The sequence below is a fragment of the Ursus americanus genome, chromosome 2 (assembly GCF_024610735.1).
Source record: "Ursus americanus isolate L20-20 chromosome 2, mUrsAme1.1.p, whole genome shotgun sequence".
NCBI lineage: Eukaryota > Metazoa > Chordata > Mammalia > Carnivora > Ursidae > Ursus > Ursus americanus.
The window spans coordinates 105,135,875-105,159,167 of NC_142128.1; the positions used below are offsets into that span (position 1 = coordinate 105,135,875).

The following is a 23,293-nucleotide window of genomic DNA, read 5'->3' on the forward strand; positions in this document are numbered from 1 at the left end:
CCACCTCATAGAATGAATTTGGAAGTTCTCCTTCCTCCTGTATTTTTTTTTTAATAGTTTGAGAAGAATAGGTATTAACTCTTCTTTAAATGTTTGGTAGAATTCACCCGTGAAGTTGTCTCATCCTGGGTTTTGGTTTGTTGGGAATTTTTTGATTGCTGATTTAATTTCATTTCTGGTAAGTGGTCTGTTTAGATATTCTGCTTCCTTCTGATTCAGTTTTGGGAGATTATGTGTTTCTAAGAATTTATCCATTTCTTTTAGGTTTTCCAATTTTAGGTATATAATTTTTCATAATCTTTTATAATTCTTTGTATTTCTGTGGTGTTGGTTGTTATTTCTACTTATTCATTTCTGATTTTGTTTGAGTTCTCTCTCTCTCTCTCTCTTGTTTTTGAAGAGTCTGGTTAACAGTTTACAAATTTTGTTGTTCTTTTCAAAGAACCAACTCCTGTTTTCACTGATCTATTCTATTGTTTTTGTAATTTCTATTTCATTTGTTTGAGATTCGTCTTGCTTCTTGAGGTAGGCTTGTATTGCTATAAACTACCCTTTTAGAACTACCTTTGCTGCATCTCAAAGGTTTGTACCATTGTGTTTTTATTTTCATTTTCTCCATGTATTTTTTTAAACTTCTTCTTTGATTTCTTGGTTGACCCATTCATTGTTTAATATTTAACCTCCATGTGTTTTTGTTCTTTCCAGATTTTTTCTTGTGGTTGATTTCTAGTTTCGTAGTGTTGTGGTCAGGAGAGATACATGGTTTGACTTAAGTCTTTCTGAATTTGTGGAGATTTGTTTTGTGGCCTAATATGTGATCTGTTCTGTGGAATGTTCCATGTGTATTTTAAAAGAATGTGTATTCTTTTAGGATGGAATGTCCCAAATATATCTGTTAAATCCATCTGGTCCAATGGTATCATTCAAAGCCACTGTTTCCTTGTTGATGTACTGTTTGGATGATCTGTCCACTGATGTAAGTGGGGTTTTAAAGTCCCCTACTATTATTATATTACTATCAATTACTTTCTTTATGGTTGTTACTAACTGCTTTGTGTATTTGGGTGCTCCCATGTAGAGAATATAAATACTTAAATTTGTTTGATTATTCCCTTTATTGTTACATAGTGTCCTTCTTTGTCTCTTGTCAGTCTTTGATTTAAAATCTATTTTGTCCTATATAAGTTTTGTCACCCTCGCTTTCTTTTGACATCCATTCGCATGATAAATGATTCCCTGTCCCTTCACTTTCAGTCTGCAAGTGTCTGTAGGTCTGAAATTAGTCTCTTGTAGGCAGCATATGGATGGGTATTGTTTTTTAAATCCATTCTGTTATCCTATGTCTTTTGGTTGGAGCTTTTAGTACATTTATTCAAAGTAAGTATTGATAGGTGTGTACTAATTGCCATTTTGTTACTTGTTTTATAGTTGTTTTTGTAGTTCTTCTCTGTACCTTTCTTCTCTTGCTCTCTTCTGTCACCGTAAGTGGACTTTCTTAAGTGTTATACTTGGATTTCTTTCTCTTTAATTTTTACGTATTTATTACTGATTTTTGATTTGTTGTTACCATCTTCTGTATGTAGGAGTCTATTGTAAGGTGATGGTCATTTAAGTTTGAACCCATTCTTTATTTGTCTCCTCCCCGTATTTTAGGAATATTGTGTCATAATTTCCATACTTTTATTTCGTGAGTTCCTTGACTGATTTTTATAGATATACTTATTTTTGCAGCTTTTTTATTTCCTACTTTTCTTACTCTTACTTATAGTTTTTTCTTTCCACTCAAGGAGTCCCCTGTAACAGCTCTTGTAGGGCTGGTTTCATGGTCATGAATTACTTTAAGTTTTGTTTGTCTAGTAAACTCTAGCTCTCCTTCTATTCTGAACAGTAGCCTTGCTGGATAAAGTATTTTTGGCTGCAGATTTTTTCCCTCCCAGAACTTTGAATATATCATGCCACTCTCTTCTTTCTTACAAAATTTCTGTTGAAAAATCAGCTGATACTCTTATGGGGTATCCCTTGTATGAAAGTTTTCTTTTCTCTTGCTGCTTTTAAAATTCTCTATCACTACTTTTTGCCATTTTAGTTTAACCTTTAATTACTCTGTCACTATTTTTTGCCATTTAATTGCTGTGTCCTGGTGTGGATCTCCTTTGATTTTATTGGGGAATCTCTGTGCCTCTTAGATCTGGATTTCTGTTTCCATCCATAGATTCAGAAAATTTTCAGCTATTATTTTTTCAACTGAATTTTCTCTCTCTTCTCCTTCTGGGATCCTTATAATGAGAATGTTATGCTTGATGGTGTCGCTGAGTTTCCTAAGTCTGTTTTCATTTTGCATAGTTTTTTCTCTCTCTTCCAGTACTCTGTCCTCCAGGTCTTTGATCCATTCTTCTGCTTCCTTTAGTTTACTATCTATTCCATCAAGTGTACTTTTAATTTCACTTGTTGAGTTCTTCATTTCTGAATGATTCTTTTTTATGTTTTCTATCTTTTGTTAAGGGTCTCACTTATGTCCTCCACTCTTCTCAAGTCCTGGGAGTATATTTATGATAATTACTTTAAATTGTCTACCAGGCAGATTACTTAATCTGTTTTGTTTAGTTATCTTGCTGTGGTTTTGTCCTGTTCTTTCATGTGGGACATATTCCTCTGTCTCCTCATTTTGTGTAACTCTCTGTCTTTTTCTCTGTGTTAGGAAATTCAGCTACATCTTCTGCTCTTGAATGTAGTGGCTTTATGAAGAAGAGGTCCTGCAGTTCCTTTCAGTGCAGTGTCCCCGTTCACTGGAATCTATGTGTGTTGCATGCATCCTACCCTTGTGGCTGAGCTGCTTTTTCCTTCAGTCCAGATGTCTGCTGTGGCTCACTGCCTGTTGTGGGCAGGGTTTTTTCCCTGCGGTCTTAGTGGGCCAGTCTGGGGCCACCTCGAGCTCGAGTTGAGTCAGAGCAGGCCTTTGCCAGAGATACAGTAGCCCTGAACTACAGGGCACTTTCCTCATATTGTCCCCTGAAAAGGTTTTGTTGGTGGGTAGGGCCACAGTGTGACTGGTGTGTGTGGCTAGCTTTCCCTGTCCCCAGGGCAGGAATCACTTTGGAGTGGTGCTAGCCCCTGTGGGGGCTGCTTGCACATTTCCAGGCTTGTGGCACCACTTTGGATAGGCTTCGGCCAAGAGCATATTGGATGGGGAGGATCCACAAAGTGCTTGGGGTGGGAGGTGCCATTTTAGCAAGTTTTGCACAGGTTCTCTGGGGGAGGAGATCTGCAGTGCTGGGCAGGCCCGCATGGAGGGGCTGGATCTGCCAATTTATGGGGTTTGGGGTGCAGTGTAAGCAAGTTAGGTATTGATCACAGGTGCTGTGCTGGTTCTTGCAAGTGACTGTGTGTTTATACTGTGGGGGGGGGGGCAGCTGCATGGCACCTGCCAGGTCCTTTGTTCCTGGAGAGGTCTCACAAGGATCTCTGTCCCTCCAGCACACACTCTGAGATTAGTAAACAAATCTCCCTCCCATATGCCCCAGGTGTTTTTCAAACTGCTGCTTCTCTGCTGTATCTCTGTGGGCTGCTTTTTGTGCTGTCTCTTTAAGGATAGGGACTCAGCTTCCTCTCACCCTCCTGGCTCTCCCAAAATCAAGCCAGCTGGATTATTAAAGTTCCAGGGTTTGTTTTGTTTTGTTTTGTTTTTGTTTTTAAGATTTTATTTATTTATTTGACAGAGAGAGAGGCAACGAGAGAGGGAACACAGGCAGGGGGAGTGGGAGAGGAAGAAGCAGGCTTCCAGCAGAGGAGCCCAATGTGGGGCTCGATCCCAGGACTCCGGGATCATGCCCTGAGCCAAAGGCAGACGCTTAACGACTAAGCCACCCAGGCGCCCCTAAAGTTCCAGGTTTTAAAACCTGGTGGTTGTAAGAATGCAAGGGATTCAGTCCCTCTGATTTTCAAAGCCAGATGTTTGTGGGGACTTGTTATCCTCCTGCAGGCTCCCTGATGTGAGGGTCTACCGCTTACCCTTCTCCACGCCTACAGGTCCTTCCCCCCCACAGAAAGTCCTGCTGTCCACTTAGCTCCCCACTGCATCTCTGTCCTTCCTACCCTCTTCCATGTGGCCGCTTCTCTACTTTTAGTTGTGGAATTCGTTCTGGCAATTTGGGTTGTTTTCTGGGTTCTTTACATTGATATGGGTGTTGACTTGTTGCTTCCATGGGATGGGCTGAGCTTAGGTCCTCCAACTCCTGCATCTTCCCCAGAAGTCCTGTCTCTTTCTTTTTTCGTCTTCATCCTTCCCGTGCTTCTTTTTCCCTGATTTTTTTTTTTCCTTTCTGAGCCAGTATCTGGAAATATTGAGCCGAGGAAAATGTGGCTTCCTATCACTAGATTGTCTTGTCGAAGTGGAGTGTAAAACAAGGAGTGGGGCATGGGGAAGCGGCCAGTCATATCTTCCCCCCTTCTCTGGAGAACATTGGGATTCTGACCCAAACTAACCTTCCTCTTTGGGGTGGTAACCTCTGCTCTCTGATGTGAGTCTACTCCCCGCCCCCCAGAGAGACCCAGGATAAGCCCACTACCCAATCTAGTGTGTAATGCATGTGAGCACGGACGGGACTGAGTTTACATCCCAGCCCTGTAGGATTCCGTCTAGCCGGATGACACCTGGCCCCTAGGAGCCTTGTTACCCCCATCCCTTGTTCATTCATGGTGATGGGTAAGGTTAAGTGTGAAAGTACTTTTAAACTATAATACGGGGGCACCTGGGTGGCTCAGTCATTAAGCGTCTGCCTTCGCCTCAGGTCATGATCCCAGGGTCCTGGGATCGAGCCCCACATTGGGCTCCCTGCTTAGCGGGAAGCCTGCTTCTCCCTCTCCCACTCCCCATGCTTGTGTTCCCTCTCTTGTTGTATCTCTCTCTGTCAAATAAATAAAATCTTAAAAAAAATAAAGATAATAGATAAATAAATAAATAAAAATAAACTGTAATATGCAGACAAAGGGTCATAGCTATAATTATAATGCTTCCTCTACTGCCCTACTGCCTCTCTCCAAAAAGAAAGCTGTAGTTACTCTTCACTTAATGCAGCTATAGGCCTGGACTTGACAAGGCTGTAGTCTGAACTTTCTAGAATTATGGAAACAGGGAACTGCTGTTGCCTCCTCAAACTCACCATCGTGTTCTTTGCAGCTGTTTCTTCAGAAGTCCATTTAAAAGTTAATGCAAATGAAACATCAAGTGACAAAAAATACGAAAGTGTTCAAAAACTGGAAGAGACATCAGAAGAACACAGGAGATGGTTTGCAGGAGCCGCCGCTGGCATGTATGCAGCCGTGTGAGCAGCACAATGAGTAACGACAGAATAGATAACTACACCTTGATTAGAAAAGTGAATCCATGAGTCCATATGAATAAAACAACATGTTTTTTAAAAAAATTAAAGAACGGTGATAGGAGAAGGAAAACCTTTTCCTGGCAGAATAATACCAAATGACAAATATAGCATTAATGACAGAAAGTTATCAACAAGAGAGATTGAGTCAAGAATCAGCAATGGGTGGATGGCAGATCAGTGAGTGAAATGTTAGGTGATAGGCTATTTACACACTCTGTACCAGTTACTTATTACTTATAGAGGGAAGAAAGGTACCGTTTAGTGGAGAAATCTGGCAGATACTCCCTTCCCCAAGGGACCAAATTTAGCATCTCCAGTAGGGGGACCACCCAATGTCATGTGTCACCTCAAACGATGCACTTTGAAGGACAGATTACCTAGGTAGCATTCCTGCCAAACATACTTAACCAAAGCTAGTCATGGGGCACTAGTCAAGCAAATCAAATCTGGGAATATTTAGCAAAATGACTGGCCTGGGCTCTTCTAAGTTATCAACATCAAGGAAAACAAACAAAACTAAAAAAAGGCTAGGGAATTCTCATAGACTAAAGAGACCTGACAGCTAAATGCAATGAGTGAACATTATTAAATGGATCTTGGATCTAAAAAAAAAAAGAAAGAAAGAAAAGAAAAGAAAAAACTGAAATAAAGGACCTTATTGGGGTATCTGGGGAAATTTGAATATTGTAATAGCACCATATTGATGTTAAATTTCCTGCGTGATAATTGTTTTCATTTATTTGGAAACATGGCTTCCTTGTGAGAAATACACGCTGAAGATTCAGACATTAATCATCCTGAAGTCTATAGCTTATTCTCAAATGGTTTTCTAAAATGCATGTGTGTGAAATATTATATACGTATACATAACTTTCTTTCTTGCAATGAATATATCAGTCACACTGTACTCTTCTAACAACTTTCCAATAAAAAGTTGGCCAAAAATTATTAAAACAATTAACAATCACTTTACTAATTACTTTAACATTCAACAGTGTTAATCCTTATGTCAGATTAAGAATTATCAGGACACTGTTAGCCCGGCAGACCTCACCGATATCTTTACTGCTATCTTTCACAAGTAAACTCACCCCGACCCAAATTCTTGGATAAAAAAATGAAACCTGTATCTCAGCTGCATTAAAGCCAACTTCCTTTGGTCTGTATCAATTATTTTCATGTCCAGAGGTGGCCAGTCTTCTACATCGATGCCAGACACTCGAGTATCTTTGGGAAGGTCAACTTCCGCCTTGTCGGTCCTGGGCTTTCATTACAACCAGGTGACCCCCAAATGAGGGAACAAAATCTGCATCGTTCTACTTTGAGTCCGCATCTAGTTGTATTGATGAACTAAGGGGCCCTTTGTTCAGTTTCCTCAATTAATGCCATCAGAGAGCTAACAGGTGTGCAGTGAAAGTCACTGAATTGACCAGCCGCACACCCACGTATGTAATCAAGTCCTAATAAGTGCTCCATTGCAGGAGGGCAATGAAAATGGATTCACCATGAAAAAGTCACGTGGGTCCTCACTGAGAAGCCTCCTTCGAGCCAATACCTGTAGAATCTTTGTAGTGACTGCTACATCAGTTTGAGAACCTGGAGAAGATTTTAATTAATCATGTAAATTTTCAGACTATAAGTTACTTAAAAAAAATCTGTCTTTTATTTAGTGCTTCCTATGAAGCTGGCTCTGAGCAAAGCACTTCACAGAGATTATCTCCTATAATCTTCATAGTAACTTTTTTTTTCAGAAACGGAAACAGATTTGAAGAGTTTAATCATTTGTCTGAGGTCACACAGCCTATAGCTGGCAGAGCTAGATTTTGTCTGCCTTATAATGAATCCTTTACTCGTAAATATTTCTCTATAATATTCCCAAAATCAAGTGTGAATATATATATATATATATATATATATATATATATATATATATAAACATTCTTGCATTTGCCAGCATCCACACACCATGTTTTAAAGCCAGCAAATGCAGGGACTGCATTTTTCTGTAGCTTAGTCGAAGGAAATTGCAGATAGTTCTTTAAGAAGATAAAATATGTTTCTGGATTGAAACAGAAATTTTGATGATCATGTTAAGTTTGGAATAAATACATACTATTAATAAGAACAGCTAGAGTTCTATTTTAAAAGCTATTAACAATGTAAAATGCATGTTTTAAAATGTATTTATTCCACTTGAACTCCCTGGACTCATGGTTCAAATCATTTGCAGTTTATCTCAAAGTACCGTAAAAAGAGGCACAAAAAGGTTTTTGCTGTATTGGGTCTTTGTATATTCAGCTTCTCCCCTTGTTGTTAGGTGTCAGAAATAGTGCTAAGCCTTTGGGCATCGTTCTCATAGAGAGGGTGCAAGCAGGCATTCCAGGGACTTGCCCAAAGGTGAATTTTAATGAGGGCTGCCTCCTCCTTTCCTTGCTTGCCAAGGAAGAGGATAGGGAGGGCTGTCAGTGCATGGAAATGAGTTCTGCCTGTATGCTAATTAGACCGAGGCCCTGGAGAGTAGCCAACTGTTGGCCCTTAAAGGAAATAAAACGATAGGTCACAGAAATAAGTCCTTTCAAAGCTGATTTCTAGAGGCAACTTCTAGCCAGGCATGGGAGACCAGCGCTGTGTCACAGAGGAGGCATCACGGTCCCCAGGTCCCAGGGAGGGGAGACGTGAAGAGGTGAGCAGGGTCCTTGTACAGGGGCTTTCCCTGAAATTCGTTACCCATGCACCAGTGCGTCTGCAGACCGGGGGTGGTGTCTCTATTTTTATTTTTAGTATGAAATCATAATTGACTTTGATATTCAGGAAGAAACAAACAATGATGATAAATTTGGTCTTGTGTGGCTTCTAGACAGTTTCCCTCCTCCTCTTCCAGTCTTTCCAGGCCTTTCTTCTTGTCTTGCTCACCTGGCCCACTTTCTCTACCAGGAGGAAGTGATTACACGTTTCCCGTAACTGGCTTTGTCCTAATTCTCTTCTCTCGAAAATCTCTCTTGGTTATCCTGCCCATTTCCGAGGCTTCAGTAATGGGGAAAAAATCTTACTAAAATGTGTGCGAAATCGGAAAAAAAAACAGAGTAGATGATGCACGTGAGTGAGGAGGGAGGAGAGACAGAGGCCTTTACTTGGGGGTCGCAGCCTTGTGATTTGGGGGAGCAAAGGTACTGGGGGAACCAGGAAAGTATCAGGATCACGTGGGGAAAGCAAGAGGTTTCACTTCACTGTCCTGTCATGATCCAAATGCCTCTTGCTCTGTGGAAATTTTATGAGCAACTGCTCATGAAACCGTCGCCGGGTGTGGCCCAGTTCAAGCGTTTGTTAGTTGGGAAGGACCATGGAACTTTGAAATGGAGTTTGTTTGTTTTTTTAAGATTTTATTTGTTTGAGAGTGGGGCTCGCTCCCAGGGCCCTGGGATCATGACCTGAGCCAAAGGCAGACGCTTCCCCGACGGAGCCCCCCAGGCGCCCCGAAGTGGAGTGTCTCATGTGCAGAAATGTTACACGATTCCACGTGCGTTACCAGGCCGGGGTGCTCTGGGACCCTTCTGTGACGGCCTTGAGCACTCCGGGCGGCCTGATGAGGGTGCAGTGCTCTGAGGAGCCCTTCCTTGGCTGATGTGTTTATGTTTTAATTAATTAATTAGTTAATTCATTAATTTTCAAAAGATTTTATTTTTAAGTGATCTCTACCCCCGACGTGGGGCTTGACCCTACAGCCCTGAGATCGAGAGTCGCACGGTCTACCGACAGAGCCAGCCCGGCGCCCCGAACTGTGTTTTTAAATGCATACATTAAACACATAGGATTGCAACCAATAATGTTGAAATACAGTTATCAAAATATTTTTTTAAAAATCTGCGAAGGAGTAAGGTCTATCTTGCACTACTTATTCATGAAATGACAAGATCTGATGAGCCCTAGAATTTCAGAGCAGTGCTGAGGACGTGGAGATGTTGCCGGTAACGGTACCGTGGTGTGCAGATCTCGCTGGTGATGAACTCACAGGGGATTCTGGTATTGCGGTGGGGTCTCCTGTCCCGTATTCCTGTCCTCGCAACTGAAGGGAATGGTACATTGCAGTTGGAGAGCAGGGAAAGTACAGGCCAAGCTCAGAGAGTCCTGTGAATTCTATCCATGGATCCAAGGGTACGGACACCTGGTCTCAAGATTTCTAGACGAGATTGGAAATCCTCGTTTGCCTGCCTGCCAGGAGCCCTGGGGCGCGCCATCAGGGGAGGGGTGGCGCAGAGCCAGCGACAGGTGGGCGGTTACTCCCCATCCCTCGTCCCGTCTGTTCCGTGTATCTGGGCTTCTCGAGTCTCCTCTCGTCTTCCTCAGCACGCCTGTTATATCAAGTGAAATGGAAGCTCGTCACGTCTCTGTCAGCAGCTGTTGTGTGTTGGGGTGTTTCTTGTCAGAGGGATTCTCTCTGGTATGATTTCTAAATATAGTCTCTAGGGCCCCTGGGGGGCTCAGTCGGTTGAGCATCGGGCTCTTGGTTTCGGCTCAGGTCCTGATCTCGGGGTTCTGGGATCAAGCCCCACGTCAGGCTCCGTGCTCATCGGGGAGTCAGCTTGGGATTCTCTCCCTCTTCCTCGCCCTTCCACCTGCTCTCTTTCTCTCTCTAAAATAAATGGATGAATCTTTAAAAAAAGATAAATAAATACAGTCTTTGGTTACAGGGGAGGCTGAAACTGCTCATTATCTGGGGTTCTTCCCTCATGCGCCTATTAACACAGACGATTGGACTTTAAATGTGGGTAGAAGTTAAAAATACCCAACTTCAACCTCTGTCAAAGGTTCTGAAGTAGATTTTAAAAAAATCCCTCTCTCCACCTTTTTAACCTCATGTCACCTTGGCTTCCCAAACACCATGCTCTCCTGGACCTCTCTTGCCTTCCTGCCTCTGTGTTGGTCCCTTCTGAATCCCGATCTGTTGCGCACTCTACCAGCCAGAGAGGTGTAGGCATGCCCCCCATGGTAGGCTTTAGGCTAGTGTTCTCTTCGTTTTTTCCCCCTTGATGATCTCTCCCAGTCCTTGGTCTACCTCCTTCCTCATGTTCCTTGTCCGTTTTAAGGGACCCCATCCCCGCCAACTTTCCAGTAGTTCCGATTTCAGGGAAACTCAGCAGAGATTCTCTGGATACTTCCTGTGCCCTGAACAATCGGTTAGGCACTATGCGGCTGTGATATGGAGCCAGTGGAGCAGGTCCGTGCCTTCCCGCACCCCACAATCTGTCAGGGAAAGCCAGCCTTGAACAAGTAATTTCCAGAGCACGCGTAGGATAGAGGGGGAGTAGCAGGTCATGCAGGGCTAGGTAATAAGGGAGAGCTAGCCTAGTTTGAGGGGGTAAGGGAATCTCTCAGAAGAAGTACTGTTTAAATTAGGACCTTGTTGGTTAATTGAGAGAGAGTAGCGTAGGAATGGTGGTTGGGAAATCTGCATGAAATGCCAAAGTCTAGAGAAAATAACAGGAAGGAGCAAAAGATGTCTGGTGTGGCTTTGGTGTAAAATTGAAAAAGGGTGTTTGAGTTCAGTGAGGCTACGAGGAGGCAGGACCGGACTGGTAAACACTCGCCAACCATCTTAGGGGGTTGGGGGCATCTTCTAAGGATGGTGGGGAAGCCCTTAGGAGGTGTTCATCATGAAGCCGAGTGCACAGGTTTTCATTCATGAATGATTAACCCAAGTTCAGTCTGGAACACGGCTGGGAGGGGCAAGAAGCCGCGCAAGGAGGCCGGGGGACATGGTGACGGTCGCCCTCTGAGAGACGACGTGTCGACCCTGGGAAAATCTCGGTCACCCTGGACTCCTGCCTGTTCGTCCTCACCTTCTCTGCAAGCCCATCCAACACTACATCTTTTCACACTTGGTTCCGGAAGCCGCGTGGCCGGCACACCTCGTTTTATTCCCGCTGACTGAACTCAGACTTCTCGTTTTCCTTCCTGAGCTGGCTCAGCCGTGCCTGCTCTCCACCGACATTTCATCTCCGGGTCTTTCCTTCCAGTGGCACGCGGGGGGCCCGAGGGCGAGCCCCTAGCGTCCTTGGCCGCTCCCCAGTGCACCGAAGCGAAGCCCAGGCGCCTCTTCCTGGCTCCCAGCCACGGTGTGGTCCCTCCTGGGGCCGTCCACCCTCTCCGCCAAGGCAGGCTCCTGTCCCTCCCACCTCACCCCCTCCTGGGCTCAGCTCACACACATCCGAGGGCACTGTTGGGCAGCCTCCTTCCTCCACCTGAGCTCCTGTCTCTTCCAGCTCACCCATAGATGCATTTCAAGTCCCACCTCCTCCAATTCCACAGGCCCCGAGCCCCAACAGAATCCACCTGTCCTTCCTGCCCGCGCATGGTGGTGCTTGGGATGATGCGTTCTCTATCTAATTAAACTTCTCACTCCCGTTTCACCATTTTGTGGAGTCTACCTCCTGTTGGAATTACTATGTATGAGAGAGGCTCTCTCTGGATCGTAAATTCCGGGGGACTAGGGAGATTTGTCACGGTCATTTCCGTGCTGCCTGTCCTGTGCTTATCAGACCTCAGCAAATGTAAAATTTGATTGCAGATGGTGGTGGGGTGATTGGATCCCCGAATTGCGATGTCTCCGGGTCACATACCCAACCCCGTTCTGGCTGTGACAGTCATCAAAGGCACACGGACTTTTGTTTCTAAAACAGCTAACAGTTTTAGTGAGGAGTGCTGGGTTCCGTGCTGAAAGCCCAAATTCATTCTGTAGGTATTTCTTGAGCCCTAATTATGTACCCAGCACTGGGGAGGCATAGCGGTATACGAAACGGGTCTCTGTTCTGAAAGCATTTACAGGTGTGCAGTTTTCCAGCAAGAGTTGCAGGAGAACTTACATTTCTGAAACTGGGGAAAAAAGAGTTCATTCCTTTATTAAAACATCATGTGTCCCCTGGCTAACTCAGGAGTGAAAACCGCACCGTCTTCACCACCATACTGAGCAGAGCCAGGGGCAGTGTATGTGTTGTCAATAGACAAGGAAGTATCAAAAGACAAAACACATTCATTGGGATACTTTTGTTGTATTTATTAAGCTTTGATTATTGTGATTTTTTTTATCCATTCCTTATCGCCCACTTTACTAAAATCCTGCGAAAGGCAGGTTTTAAATATTTCCTTGTATCGTTTTATGCTTTTGGCTGGGAAGTATCAGGATATGTGAAGCAATAATAACAGTACATATTATTTTTATTTTCTAGTAGTAAAAACCTCATATTTCAGTTTCTGAATTAGTTCTATATACGCCCAACAGTGTCCTAGAAACTGGAAGTATGCAAAATGTAACTTATGGCCTAAAGTAGCTCGCAGACGCACTGTTGTGTATAAGACTTGCATTGCTATAGGGAGGAAGGAACATAGGACTAGAGGAAGATACTCGTGTAGGAAGTTCTGAATTTTTCTTTCAAGGCTGGTTTGAAGCTGGACATTAGGACACAGACTATGATTTCCTTAAATGGAGCAACACCTGGGGAAAAACAGCATGAACTCTTAGAACTGGGAAGGTTGGCAGAGGGGAAATGTATGGGGCCTTTGGTGGGAAATGTAAATCATGAGGCACATACCTAATCGGACAGAGTGAACAGTATTTTCTAGATGTCTCTGTATGCTTGCGTAAAGATCTGTGCCTTCAAATTTGACTGGATTTTGTTTGTTTGTTTTTCAAAATCTTCCCTAAGAATTGCCCTGGTGGAAAATATCCCTGAAGGCCTTAACTACTCAGAAAACGCACCATTTCACTTGTCACTTTTCCAAGGCTGGATGAACTTACTCAGCATGGCCAGAAAGTCTGTTGACATCGTGTCCTCCCATTGGGATCTCAACCACAGTCACCCGTCGGCATGTCAGGTAAGCTGCGTCCTCTGTGTGTGCGACGATTGTACTTACGCGCATCCCAAGCCTTCGTGTGCTTGCCTTCCCTTCTCCAGTTCAAGGTCTCTTTTTCTGTCTACCGCCCCCCACGGTATCCGAACATTGTTACGCTCACACGTAGGTGCTGTCGTTGACCCTGCGTTGCTCAGCTCCTGCTGGATGCCCGGTTTTCAAGGGCAAACCCGTGTTTCGTCCGTGCACACGCGGCTCTCGATGCAGCATTGCTGGCTTGGACACTTCGGGGGCGCGGTTCACGCCGGGTGTCTGTTGACAGCACGCCCCCCCGACTCTGCTTTGCGACGCCTGCATGCTCGTAGCGTGAACCCCGTGCCTGCTTGCCGAGGCATTGACCTGGTTAATGGGTGTCGTAATTCGCCTTGAGGACCCAGAGCCAACTTCTTTTTTCTTCAATGGTGGAATCGAAATTCCCAGTATAGTTGTCTATTCTCGGCTGCGTCCTATTTGAGTGAAGAGGAGAGAGACATGTGCTAATGTCAAGAGCAGCTTTTAGAAATCAGAGGGAGCGATCTACATGACTCTGGATGCGATGTCCTGGCGCTAGGAGAGTGGTCCCGGGCATCCGCAGCACGTTCTTGTTTGGTTTCTCGTTACTTTGTGTTGGCACAACCATGATAGCGCTGAGCCGCCTGGGGGTTCCACCCGTGTCTGACCTGCACTCACACGTCCTGTCTGGGTTGATGGTAAAATCAGTTTTGTCACCATATAGGAAATGCGTTGGCATTAAGCCTATAATCACTACCTCCTCGGTGCTTTGAAATCTTTTCTTCAATGGTACTATTTTAAAGTCAAAGGATATCAGAAAACAGGTAAAAACAACCAAACAAACCCACAGAGGTTGTGCGGGAGAAGAAAGTACGCTGACTAACTGTGTTCTGTACTTTCTCCCTCTCCTGTTTACGCAGGGAGGTCGGGTATTTGCTGCTGCATAGATCATTCCAAAACTTCGTGGTATCAAAAATAATAATCATGTATTTAGTCGTGATTCTGGTGGGGTTTAGCAGAGAGAACTCGTCTCTGATCCACACGGTGTTGTTTGGGGTGACTGGAGTGTCTGGGGGCCGCCTGGGCCTCTCTCTGCATCTGTCTCTCCCCCTTCAGTAAATGAACCTGAACACTTTAAGGGGTGCCTGTATCCTAAAACCCAAAAGCAGAAAGTATGAGGCCTTTTAAGATGTGAGCTCTGGGGTCCCAGCTGCTTCCATCCTATTCTAGTGCTCAGAGCAAGTCACAAGCCAAGGCGGGAGGAGTGGCATCTATACGGGAATAAGGAGGATTGTTGGCAGACATCCTTGGAAATTATATACCACAGTCCACTCTGGCCATAGCGATCCATACCTCTATCACATACGCTAGTCACGCCTCACCCCCCACTACAGCAAGGCTCAGGATCCAGGATCTCCTCATCTGCATCAGGTCTGGATGGGGATGAGGCTCCTCACAGGGGCTTCTCCTGATTTAGAAACCTGGGAACTAGAAGACAAGTCCTGTGCCTCCCGACACACCCTCCCAACCTGTAACGGGGAGGCAGGGGTAGGAGAACTACACTAGATACTTTTGTTTAAGGGGCAGGGGTGGGGGATAGAGAGCACAGACCAGTCCTGGGCCCATAGCAGTTTTGAAATCCAGCCCATCCCACACCGCCAGGCTTCCAAACTCTGAGACCTGGGAATGCTGCCGGGCTAGGATCTAGTTCTGCTCCCTAACGTGCTTTCCTAGTCTGGGGCTCTCAGAAGCTCTGCGCTCCCCTCTGTGTTGTTCTTTCTTTTCCATAAGAAATCGCCTGTGTTTGCTCCCCACTTTCTTAGTTGACTTCCTGCTGGTAGAAACTGAGGCCCTAGAGACCTCTGTTGATTTTAAAGCATCTCTGTCCTTTTTTTTTTTTTTTTGAAGACCAAAATGGTACAATCCCTTCAACCTTTGTAGATTTAATTTGTATCCAATCATCCTCCACTCTGTTAGCAAACACCCTGAGCCCAGACTCTCGGCAGTATGGCTTCTCTACTTTGCACTGTGACTCAGGCTGCTTTCAGGCCTGCCCCCCATAAAGTTGCCGGGAGCTCTTGGTCTGGCTGTGGGGGCCTGTGGACTGGCCTCCACTTGCAGTCTTTCTGAGATCTTGACAACGAATCCTACTGCCACGACTCTCGGTTCATCTTTATCCTGAGGCCATTTCTGACTCGCAGAGTATTTTGCCATCGAGCAACTCTTCAAGATCTCTGCATTTTCTCATAGTTAACATATACCACGAACACCTTGGTCACCTGCCTGGACAATCTCCTTAGCCAGGTCCACAAACCCAGCAGTCGCCCTTTCTGTTCTCTACTTCAGGGCAGGTGGTAGTGTTGCCGTTACTTCTTCAAGGCTCCAGAAGCCATTTCTTCACTGTTCCTCCAGCCTGAAGTGGGAATGAGATTCCAGCGTCCACAAGCAGCCAGTCCCAGAGACAGTTTATGTCCTTGCTACACTAGTTTTTATTTCAATTTTCTGTGTGGTGAAAGGAACAAGTCCAAAACTTAGTAAGTATTATTTCCTATGGTTCCGTGCACAGGAAGCACAGGTTTTCGCTCCAGTGGTGTTGGCTGCGGTCACTCATGCGGTGGTTTAGCTGGGACAGTGGCTGCGTCTGGACTGACTGTCTGGGGGCTGGCCAGCTCTCGTTCTCCCCAAGTGGGCACTCATCACTCAGTAATCTAACTGGGGGTTTTTGTCGGGCAGCTGGATCCCGAGAGGGCAAAGGTGAAAACTGCAGGACCTCTGAATTCCTAGGCTCCTAGAACATAACTTTGGCCACATTCTGTTAGTCAGAGCAAGTCACAAGGTCAGCAGCCCAGTCCCAGGGGAGGGGCAAGAGATTCTAGGAGAGGCATGCCGGTCCAGGAAAGGGAGAGTGTTGGCAGCCAACTCTGGAACAATTCACTACAGCAGGTTTGATGGTGTTAGCAAGACATCGTTCAGGTTGTCTTTCCTGAGTCCTGGACAAGACTTCCAGAGTTTGGAAGCCTGGCCGGCTCGTGGCCACGGAACTGAACGGGAACTGCACGCTGAGCCTGCTGTATGCTGGGGCCCAGGCATCCATGCTGTGTGAGCCCCAGGCTGTCAACCTCGTGGGCACCCCTGAAGAGCTGGGGGTATCCAACACACAGTGGGAAGATTGGCATTTACTCTTGGACTTGGTTGAAGTTGAAGTCTTTTCTGAAATGCTGTGTCCCCGGAATGATGGATTTTTCTCCCCAACTACAAAGTGATCTTGGCTAACTGGCTTTATTTTTCCCCATGGCTACTATTTCCCTCTGACCCTGCCCTCAATCCTGGTTAGCTTCCAGGATTTCTGTAATCAGTCTAGACTGGGAGTTGATGAGGAGGTCCCAGGGAACCTACAGCATTCTCCAGGGCTGCCCATTAAACCCATTTGCAGGATTCAGGGTGTTTTGGGGACTGAGGCAGGAAGCGGAGCATCTGGTAGTCCTGGCCGTCTCTGGGGACTGGTGCATGGTGGTTCAAACCAGTGGAACAGGGGTGCTCACATGGCTTTGTAGGATGTAAAGTCCCTGGACGGGTAGTGTAGGATGGGCATGACTCTCAGAAGCCACCTGAGGACCTCTGGCCTCTCCTTGCTTTTAACCTGACCTTTCACCCTAATCCTTCAGGCGTGAGCTAAACTCTCACTACTCAGATTGGCCCTGGGACCCGAAACGTCTTTATTACCTGGGAGCTTATAAGAAATGCAGAATCTTGGGAGGATATCAGAAAATAGGTAAAAACCTATTTTTAGGTTTTTACTAAAGCCCCACCCCAGCCCTACCCGAATCAGGATCTCCATTTCAACAAGATTCCCAGCTGATTCATATGCTCGGGGTTTTGAGAAGTTTGAGAAGTTCTGAACTACCGTCTTCGGCTGTCTTGTTCTATAAGCCCAGCAAACCCTCCTAGGTGCTCCCACTATCGGGTAGAAGGGGGAGTCACAGAAAGGCTCTGTCATAGCTCATGGTTAGTATTCAGTACCGCTCACGGAGCACGAATGAGGTTCTGGGGCCGTTTTGAATAACAGTGCCCATACTAGGTGCTCGGTAAACGTTTGCTGAGTAGTTGTTGAATGGATTGTGTCAAACAGAAACAAAGCCACACACTGGATCGAGTTCTAAGGACAGATTTAACCCAGGACCGTGTTTTTGCAATAGGGAAGAGGGTCTGAGTGAGCTGAACTGAGATTTGTACAGAGATGATGGAGCATTTTTCAGGGAGAATGAGGGAGGGAGGTAGGGGACAGCAGGGGCTTCAACAGGACCAGGGAAGTCAAGTTTATTAAAGTGGGGGGAGGGGGTTGGCCCATAGGAAGCCCATCGGGGGTTTGCTAATGGGCGCTTATCACAGTGAGGCTCCTACCCTCCCACAGAGACCGGGAGACAGGTTTTGGCAGGAACAAACAGCAAATTCTTTTGGCAAAACCTTGAGCTTTCCGAAGCAGGCACTTTAAGGGGCAGGGTCATCCTGGGGATGTGGCCTCGAGCTGTTGAAACTGTTAGCATTTTGTTCAAGCCTTTTGATGAGGGAGCCGTGGAGGGAACTGGGTGGGGTGGATGAAATCAGTTGTGCTGAGAGTTGGCAGTTTTTATAAAACAAGGTTGGGGCTGGGAGAGAAGAGGGCTCAGAGGCGTCCGGCTGGAGTTTGGTTAAGGAGGGAATATTTGTTGGTCGCATGACTTCAGAGGGAATTAAGGTGGGCCTCACTCATGTGGAAGGAACACTATGCCTGGAAGCTTCGCTCCGGTCACTCCAGCAACTTGTTCCCAGTAACCTGGCTCCTACTGAACTCACAGAGCACCCCTCTAGGAGGACACCCCAGTTAGAGTGAGGTCTTCTGGTGGAGTTCTCGTGCTCCCGCCAGAGGGACGCCTCTCGGCTGCCCCCCGACCTCTCGCGGCCCCAGGCGCCCTGCAGATGAAAAGCCCTCGGTTTCTGCAGAGTGCTGGTTGTAACTTCCCGCGTCTTCGCGAGGAGAGCTCCGCGTGCGCAGACAGCAAGCAGCGAGGGGCTTCACCTGCTCGCACATTAAATGCATTCAAGCCGGCTGTGCGAGCCATGTGGGCGACAGCTCTTCCACCCCTGCCTCTTCTCGGCGCTGAGTCCCACGCCCTGTGCGGCACAGGGATCCCTGGGGACCCGTGAGGCTTACAGCACTGTTCGGAGGGTTCCGGCCTCAGCAAGGTAGTGAAGTTCTCCTCTTCCTCCGGTCGGGTCCCCTGGGGGCCAAGGGATGATGCTGAGAAACCCCGTGCAACCAGTCTCTACTGGTCGAACACCTTTAAGGTGAGGGGATGGGCAAAATAGGTGAAGGGGAATAAGAGATAGACGTGCAGTGATAAAATCAACAAGTCGCGGGGTGTGAAGTGGAGCACTGTAGTGGTTGTGTTGTGCGGTGATGATGGTAGGCGTTGTGGAGTGTGTAGACTTGTTCAATCACCATGTCGTACACCGGAAACTAATATTATATACCAACTAGACTTCAATTTTTTTAAAAAGCAAGTGGAAAAACAACAAAAAACGAGGTGATACAAATTAGAACGTCTGCCTTGCCTACCTCTGTCCTGCAGAAGTGCTAGGATTTTATGTGGGTGCCGGACTTCTAGAATTTCCAAGCCACACCGGGAAACAGGAGTCTGCAGACAGGTTTGTGTGCTGGCAAGTCAACCAGGCATCAGCCTTGGGAGAAAAAGCATAAAGGAAAGGGCAGTTCTTAGATTAATACCACCTTCGCAAGAAATTCATGCTTTTGCAGTATTGTCCGTGATCACATTTGACCCTCTCAAGGGCCAAATGACGAAAGCAAGCCATCAAATATTGCTGAGGTCCCCATGTGCAGGCCCCGTTAAGGGTGTACGGGATACCCAGGATCCCTGCCCTCATGGAGTGACATCCTAGCTGAGTTGAATCTATTGCACTAGGATGAATAGGAAAATCTTGAAAGAAAAACAAAGACACAAAAGTAAAGAGAGAGCAAACCTGTGGAATGGAAATGGTGCTTGGTGCCTGATTGGCTCCATATCCCATCTTCCCCCAGGCCACCCTCGACCCCTGCAGCAGTATTCGCAAAGGGACCCAGGAGAACTCATCTAAGTACCACATGTCTTAGGTTTTAAAGTTTATTTTGAAAATAGCTGGTTCCCTTCTGTCCTCCCCTCCATCCTGCCAGTGGGGGGTCACTGTGCCGAGGTCGGGAGTGGGGCAAGGAACCCGCGTCCTGAAAGCAGGTCCTTAGGGCCAACTTTTTCTCTCCAGGTGCCATGTAAGGACGCTAGATTCTGTTCTCTTCAGGCCACTAAGTTTTAGCATTCGTAAAAAAAGAAGGTACTGGCTGAATGCCTACTTGCTCTAAGTTTTACCTGATCTTATCTTTCAAACGCGATAGGAGATTCAAGACTCTGGTTTCAACATTTAGCATTGTTCCAGACAAAACACTAAAGGACCCAAATTTGTAGCAAATTCCACGGCAGTTTTAAAGTTGAGCTGCTCTGGTAAATAACGGGGCATTCTTGATATGTGAATATGGAATATGTGCGCCGGGAAAGAAATAACATGTACTTTATAAGCACTGGTTTGTCAGTAGAAAATGCAGTGCCCCAAATACAACTGTACTGGCCAAAAAAAATTCAGAGTTTGGGTGGCCAATCTCCGACCCTGTGAGCATGCTTTTATGTTTACCAAGACCTTATAAATATTGGGATGTAGTCATTGATTGGCTTATTACACTCCAAAAAATGCTAAGAAGAACTTTCGCACTCTAATAACCCAAGTGAGCAAATTAAAAAAATTTTTTAAGATGTTCCAATACAATGAAAATTGGCCCAGGTTCACAGCTTATTTTCCATGGATATATTTTTTAAAAGAAAATCATTTTATTTTGAGGAGTAGTATAGCCAAACATGGTATTTTACTTGTAAACCAACACAGTCTGAGAAGTCCTACATGGAAACCATACATGACACCCAGAGAAGCAGGAATTGTCACTGAGATTTGGCCCATCTACTTATTATAGTACGACCGTAAGCAAGATGCTTGAGGAACGGTCAGTGAGTGGCAGGCAGGCCCCAGCTTGGCAGAAAAGACGCACCGATCAACGTGGCCGTGACATCTGTGTTTTCTCTGGATGAGAAGCAATTTTGAAGGGTGTGTGATGGTCGTTACCCACAGGGTGATGAATGTGGGACTTGTGTGTGTGTGTGTGTGTATAAACACATTCATAAAAATGCATTTTTAATCTGTAGTTCTAAGAGGTTGCTGCTTTAATTCCTGCCCTGAAGAACTCCTCTTGTCTTTTCCACCTTTCACCACTATTGTGTGTGTTTCCTTCCATGTGCAAAGACACTAGTCAGCGACTTTCCTCTGTGTGAAAGCTGTGTCAGGGGCTAGTGAGCTCTGTGGTTCCATGGTAACCGTACTTTAAAATGTAATCAAAATACGTGGTTGGGCAAAGGATTTTTGTTTCTTTGTGTCCAGATGATGACTTTAGACCGTGAAATACTGAAATTTCTACGACAGTGTGATTGCTAATTTGTGGGATTAGATGATGGGGATTTATGAAATCAAGACCGTTCAGGAAAAGCCAGGGAATGTGATTTGATGATTTCAGAGCTACCTGATTCATTGGGCAAAAAACCCCAAACAAACCAAAAAAAATAGAATTCTGTTCTCTGTGAGTTCGCTGTCAGAAACCAAATGAAATAATTAACGAGCTGCAACAACTGAATCTTTGAGATGCATTCATATGAAATCAATTAGTTCCTTTTCCACCGTGAGTCATGATTGCCAATCGAGGGCACATCACAATTCATTTTGAAAAATTAGGGTTTTAAAAACGTAATGGTATTCGCTCAGTTTAGTGAGCAACACGGAGGAAAGTTCGGTGAGCCAAGGGCAGTAGGCGGTAGGCAGACCGCAGAGGTGAGTGAGGAGGGAGGGGCTCAGGTTCCCTTTTATCCACTTGCCCGCTGCTGGACCTCGAGTGAGACGCTGAGCTCTGTAAGCCTTGATGTCAGCACCGCGCCAGGTCGCAGAGCCCACCTCGTGGGGCGTTGCGTAGATCACACCAGTTAGTGCACGTGAAGAGTACAGAACAGCGCTTGGCCCTCTTAGGAGGTGCTTGTTAGGACCGTGAATGTCGTTTGTGTGCACAGGGCAACTCCAGTTCGAATCCGCGTGATTTTACTAACAAATAATGAGTTCTTATACGCTTTACGCTCTGCTGGAAGCTGGGATGGTTACCACGTCAAATTAAAAGAGAAATGTAGTTTCTAAAAATATGAAGCCCCGGGTAGATAAGAAGGATTATGCAAATTATCTTTGTATATACAATTGTAGCTTTCATTTATTAAATACAAATCCTTACACAAACACACATGCACACAGTTTTGCTGTCACCCATCTGCTCATGCACACCCGTGTGCCTGCCTGAACACACACGGATCTCTGGATTACTGACATCTTGAATCTTGAATCCACGGGCAGTCATGTGGTCTTCTCAAACCTAGAGCCACTTCTGATTTTTGTTGACTGGTCAGTTGGTTGGTTTTCTGCTCCTTGTTTTGGTTTTAAATCAAAGAGCCCCACACTCCGGCAACATTGAGAGATCTCCCCCTTGATCTTGATGGGCCAGTCTGCTGTCATGGGCCAGGCCGTTGCAGCCGAGTGGGACTCCTGTCTTTGGGCCATCCTGCCGCCCACTCACTCCTTGCTAGCAATATTCTAACTGACTACAGATGTAGGTTAACCTCCAGCCAAGGGTTTTGTTTTACGTAACTTAGAACCCTCTTCCTTGTCCCATTTGTTTCATAGCCGTGTTGCTGGCTGCTTCATAAATGGCATTATTAACATTTTCTATTAGAATTGCTGTAGAATTCAAGCCCTCCTAGGAAGTCTGCCGTCTGGAGGGGTCAGCTAGGGCTCTGTGCTCTTGGGTCTCCGCCATCTTTTCCTTTCTTCCTTTCTTTCCCACCCCTCCTGTCTCAAAGTGGGTCCATTCTCTCCCCAAGTATTGAAGGAGACTTCATTCATTCGTTCATCATGTACACAGTCAGCGCCCACTTTGCAACACAGGGGTATCTCTGGAACCAGGAAAATCCTGTTTTGCCGGTGTCGTTCCCATGTAAACGTCTGAGAAAAGTACCCAGTAATTTTGCAGTCTCGTCATAATATTTAATTAGAATTTTTTTTTCTTTCTTTCTTTCTTTCTTTCTTTTTTTTTCTTTCTTTCTTTTCTTTCTTCTTTCTTTCTCTTTCTCTCTCTCTCTCTTTTTTTCTGAATTTTTTTTGCAGTCTAGGAAAAAATAAAATCACAACAGTTCCTGCTTTTCATTTTGCCTGAAAGGATGAGCATGGTTGGTGGAGACTGGATTCTTTATTCTTTAAGCAATTTAAACTCTTTGAGCCTGTGGCAATTAAGAGTTTGGTGCATTGTAATTGGTAGGTTCGCAGGAGGCTGCCGGAGAAAAGGGAATCTTGTGTTACAACCTGAAAAACACACATTTCACCCTTTGTTTTGATGTAGATCTGGGGGCTTGCATGCATTTTTACTATATGATGGCCAGCTTCCTGTTGTCTGGTTTTGTTTTTAGTTTTTTGTTTTTTTTACAGGGGTATAGGAAAAAATAAAACATGTAAATTAATGAAAGCAAATTAGGATGCATACTAATGCTCTGTCAGTTGGCTCAGTTTAGAATTTGTGCCTTTGTTTATTTTCGGTTCTGAGACTTTGGCTAGTGGAAAAGGCACACCCGCAGCATTCTTCAGGAGGCCCAGACTCCAGCGGGACAATCACGGGGTCTACACGACCTGTCGTTTAGTGGTTGTGGCCACATTGGGCAAAGGTCATAACCCGTCGATCCTTGATTAACTCATCTATAAAACGGGTATAACAATGCCAGTCTCCTTTGATGGCTTCGTAAATCTGATTTAGATGTGCTTGTAAACCAACAGATAACGGAGCTCATAAAAGTGAGTTGCTG

At 45.4% G+C, this 23,293-nt stretch overlaps 1 protein-coding gene across 2 annotated transcripts in view; it reads left to right on the plus strand.

Annotated features, from left to right (window-relative positions):
• Positions 1-23,293, plus strand: part of PLD5 (phospholipase D family member 5) — a 365,515-nt gene that overhangs the window by 192,655 nt on the left and 149,567 nt on the right. For both annotated transcript variants that reach the window (XM_045795973.2, XM_087859722.1), the window contains exon 3: positions 13,082-13,250. In XM_045795973.2, coding sequence (XP_045651929.1) covers positions 13,082-13,250 — 169 coding nt within the window. The remainder of the gene's footprint in view (positions 1-13,081; positions 13,251-23,293) is intronic.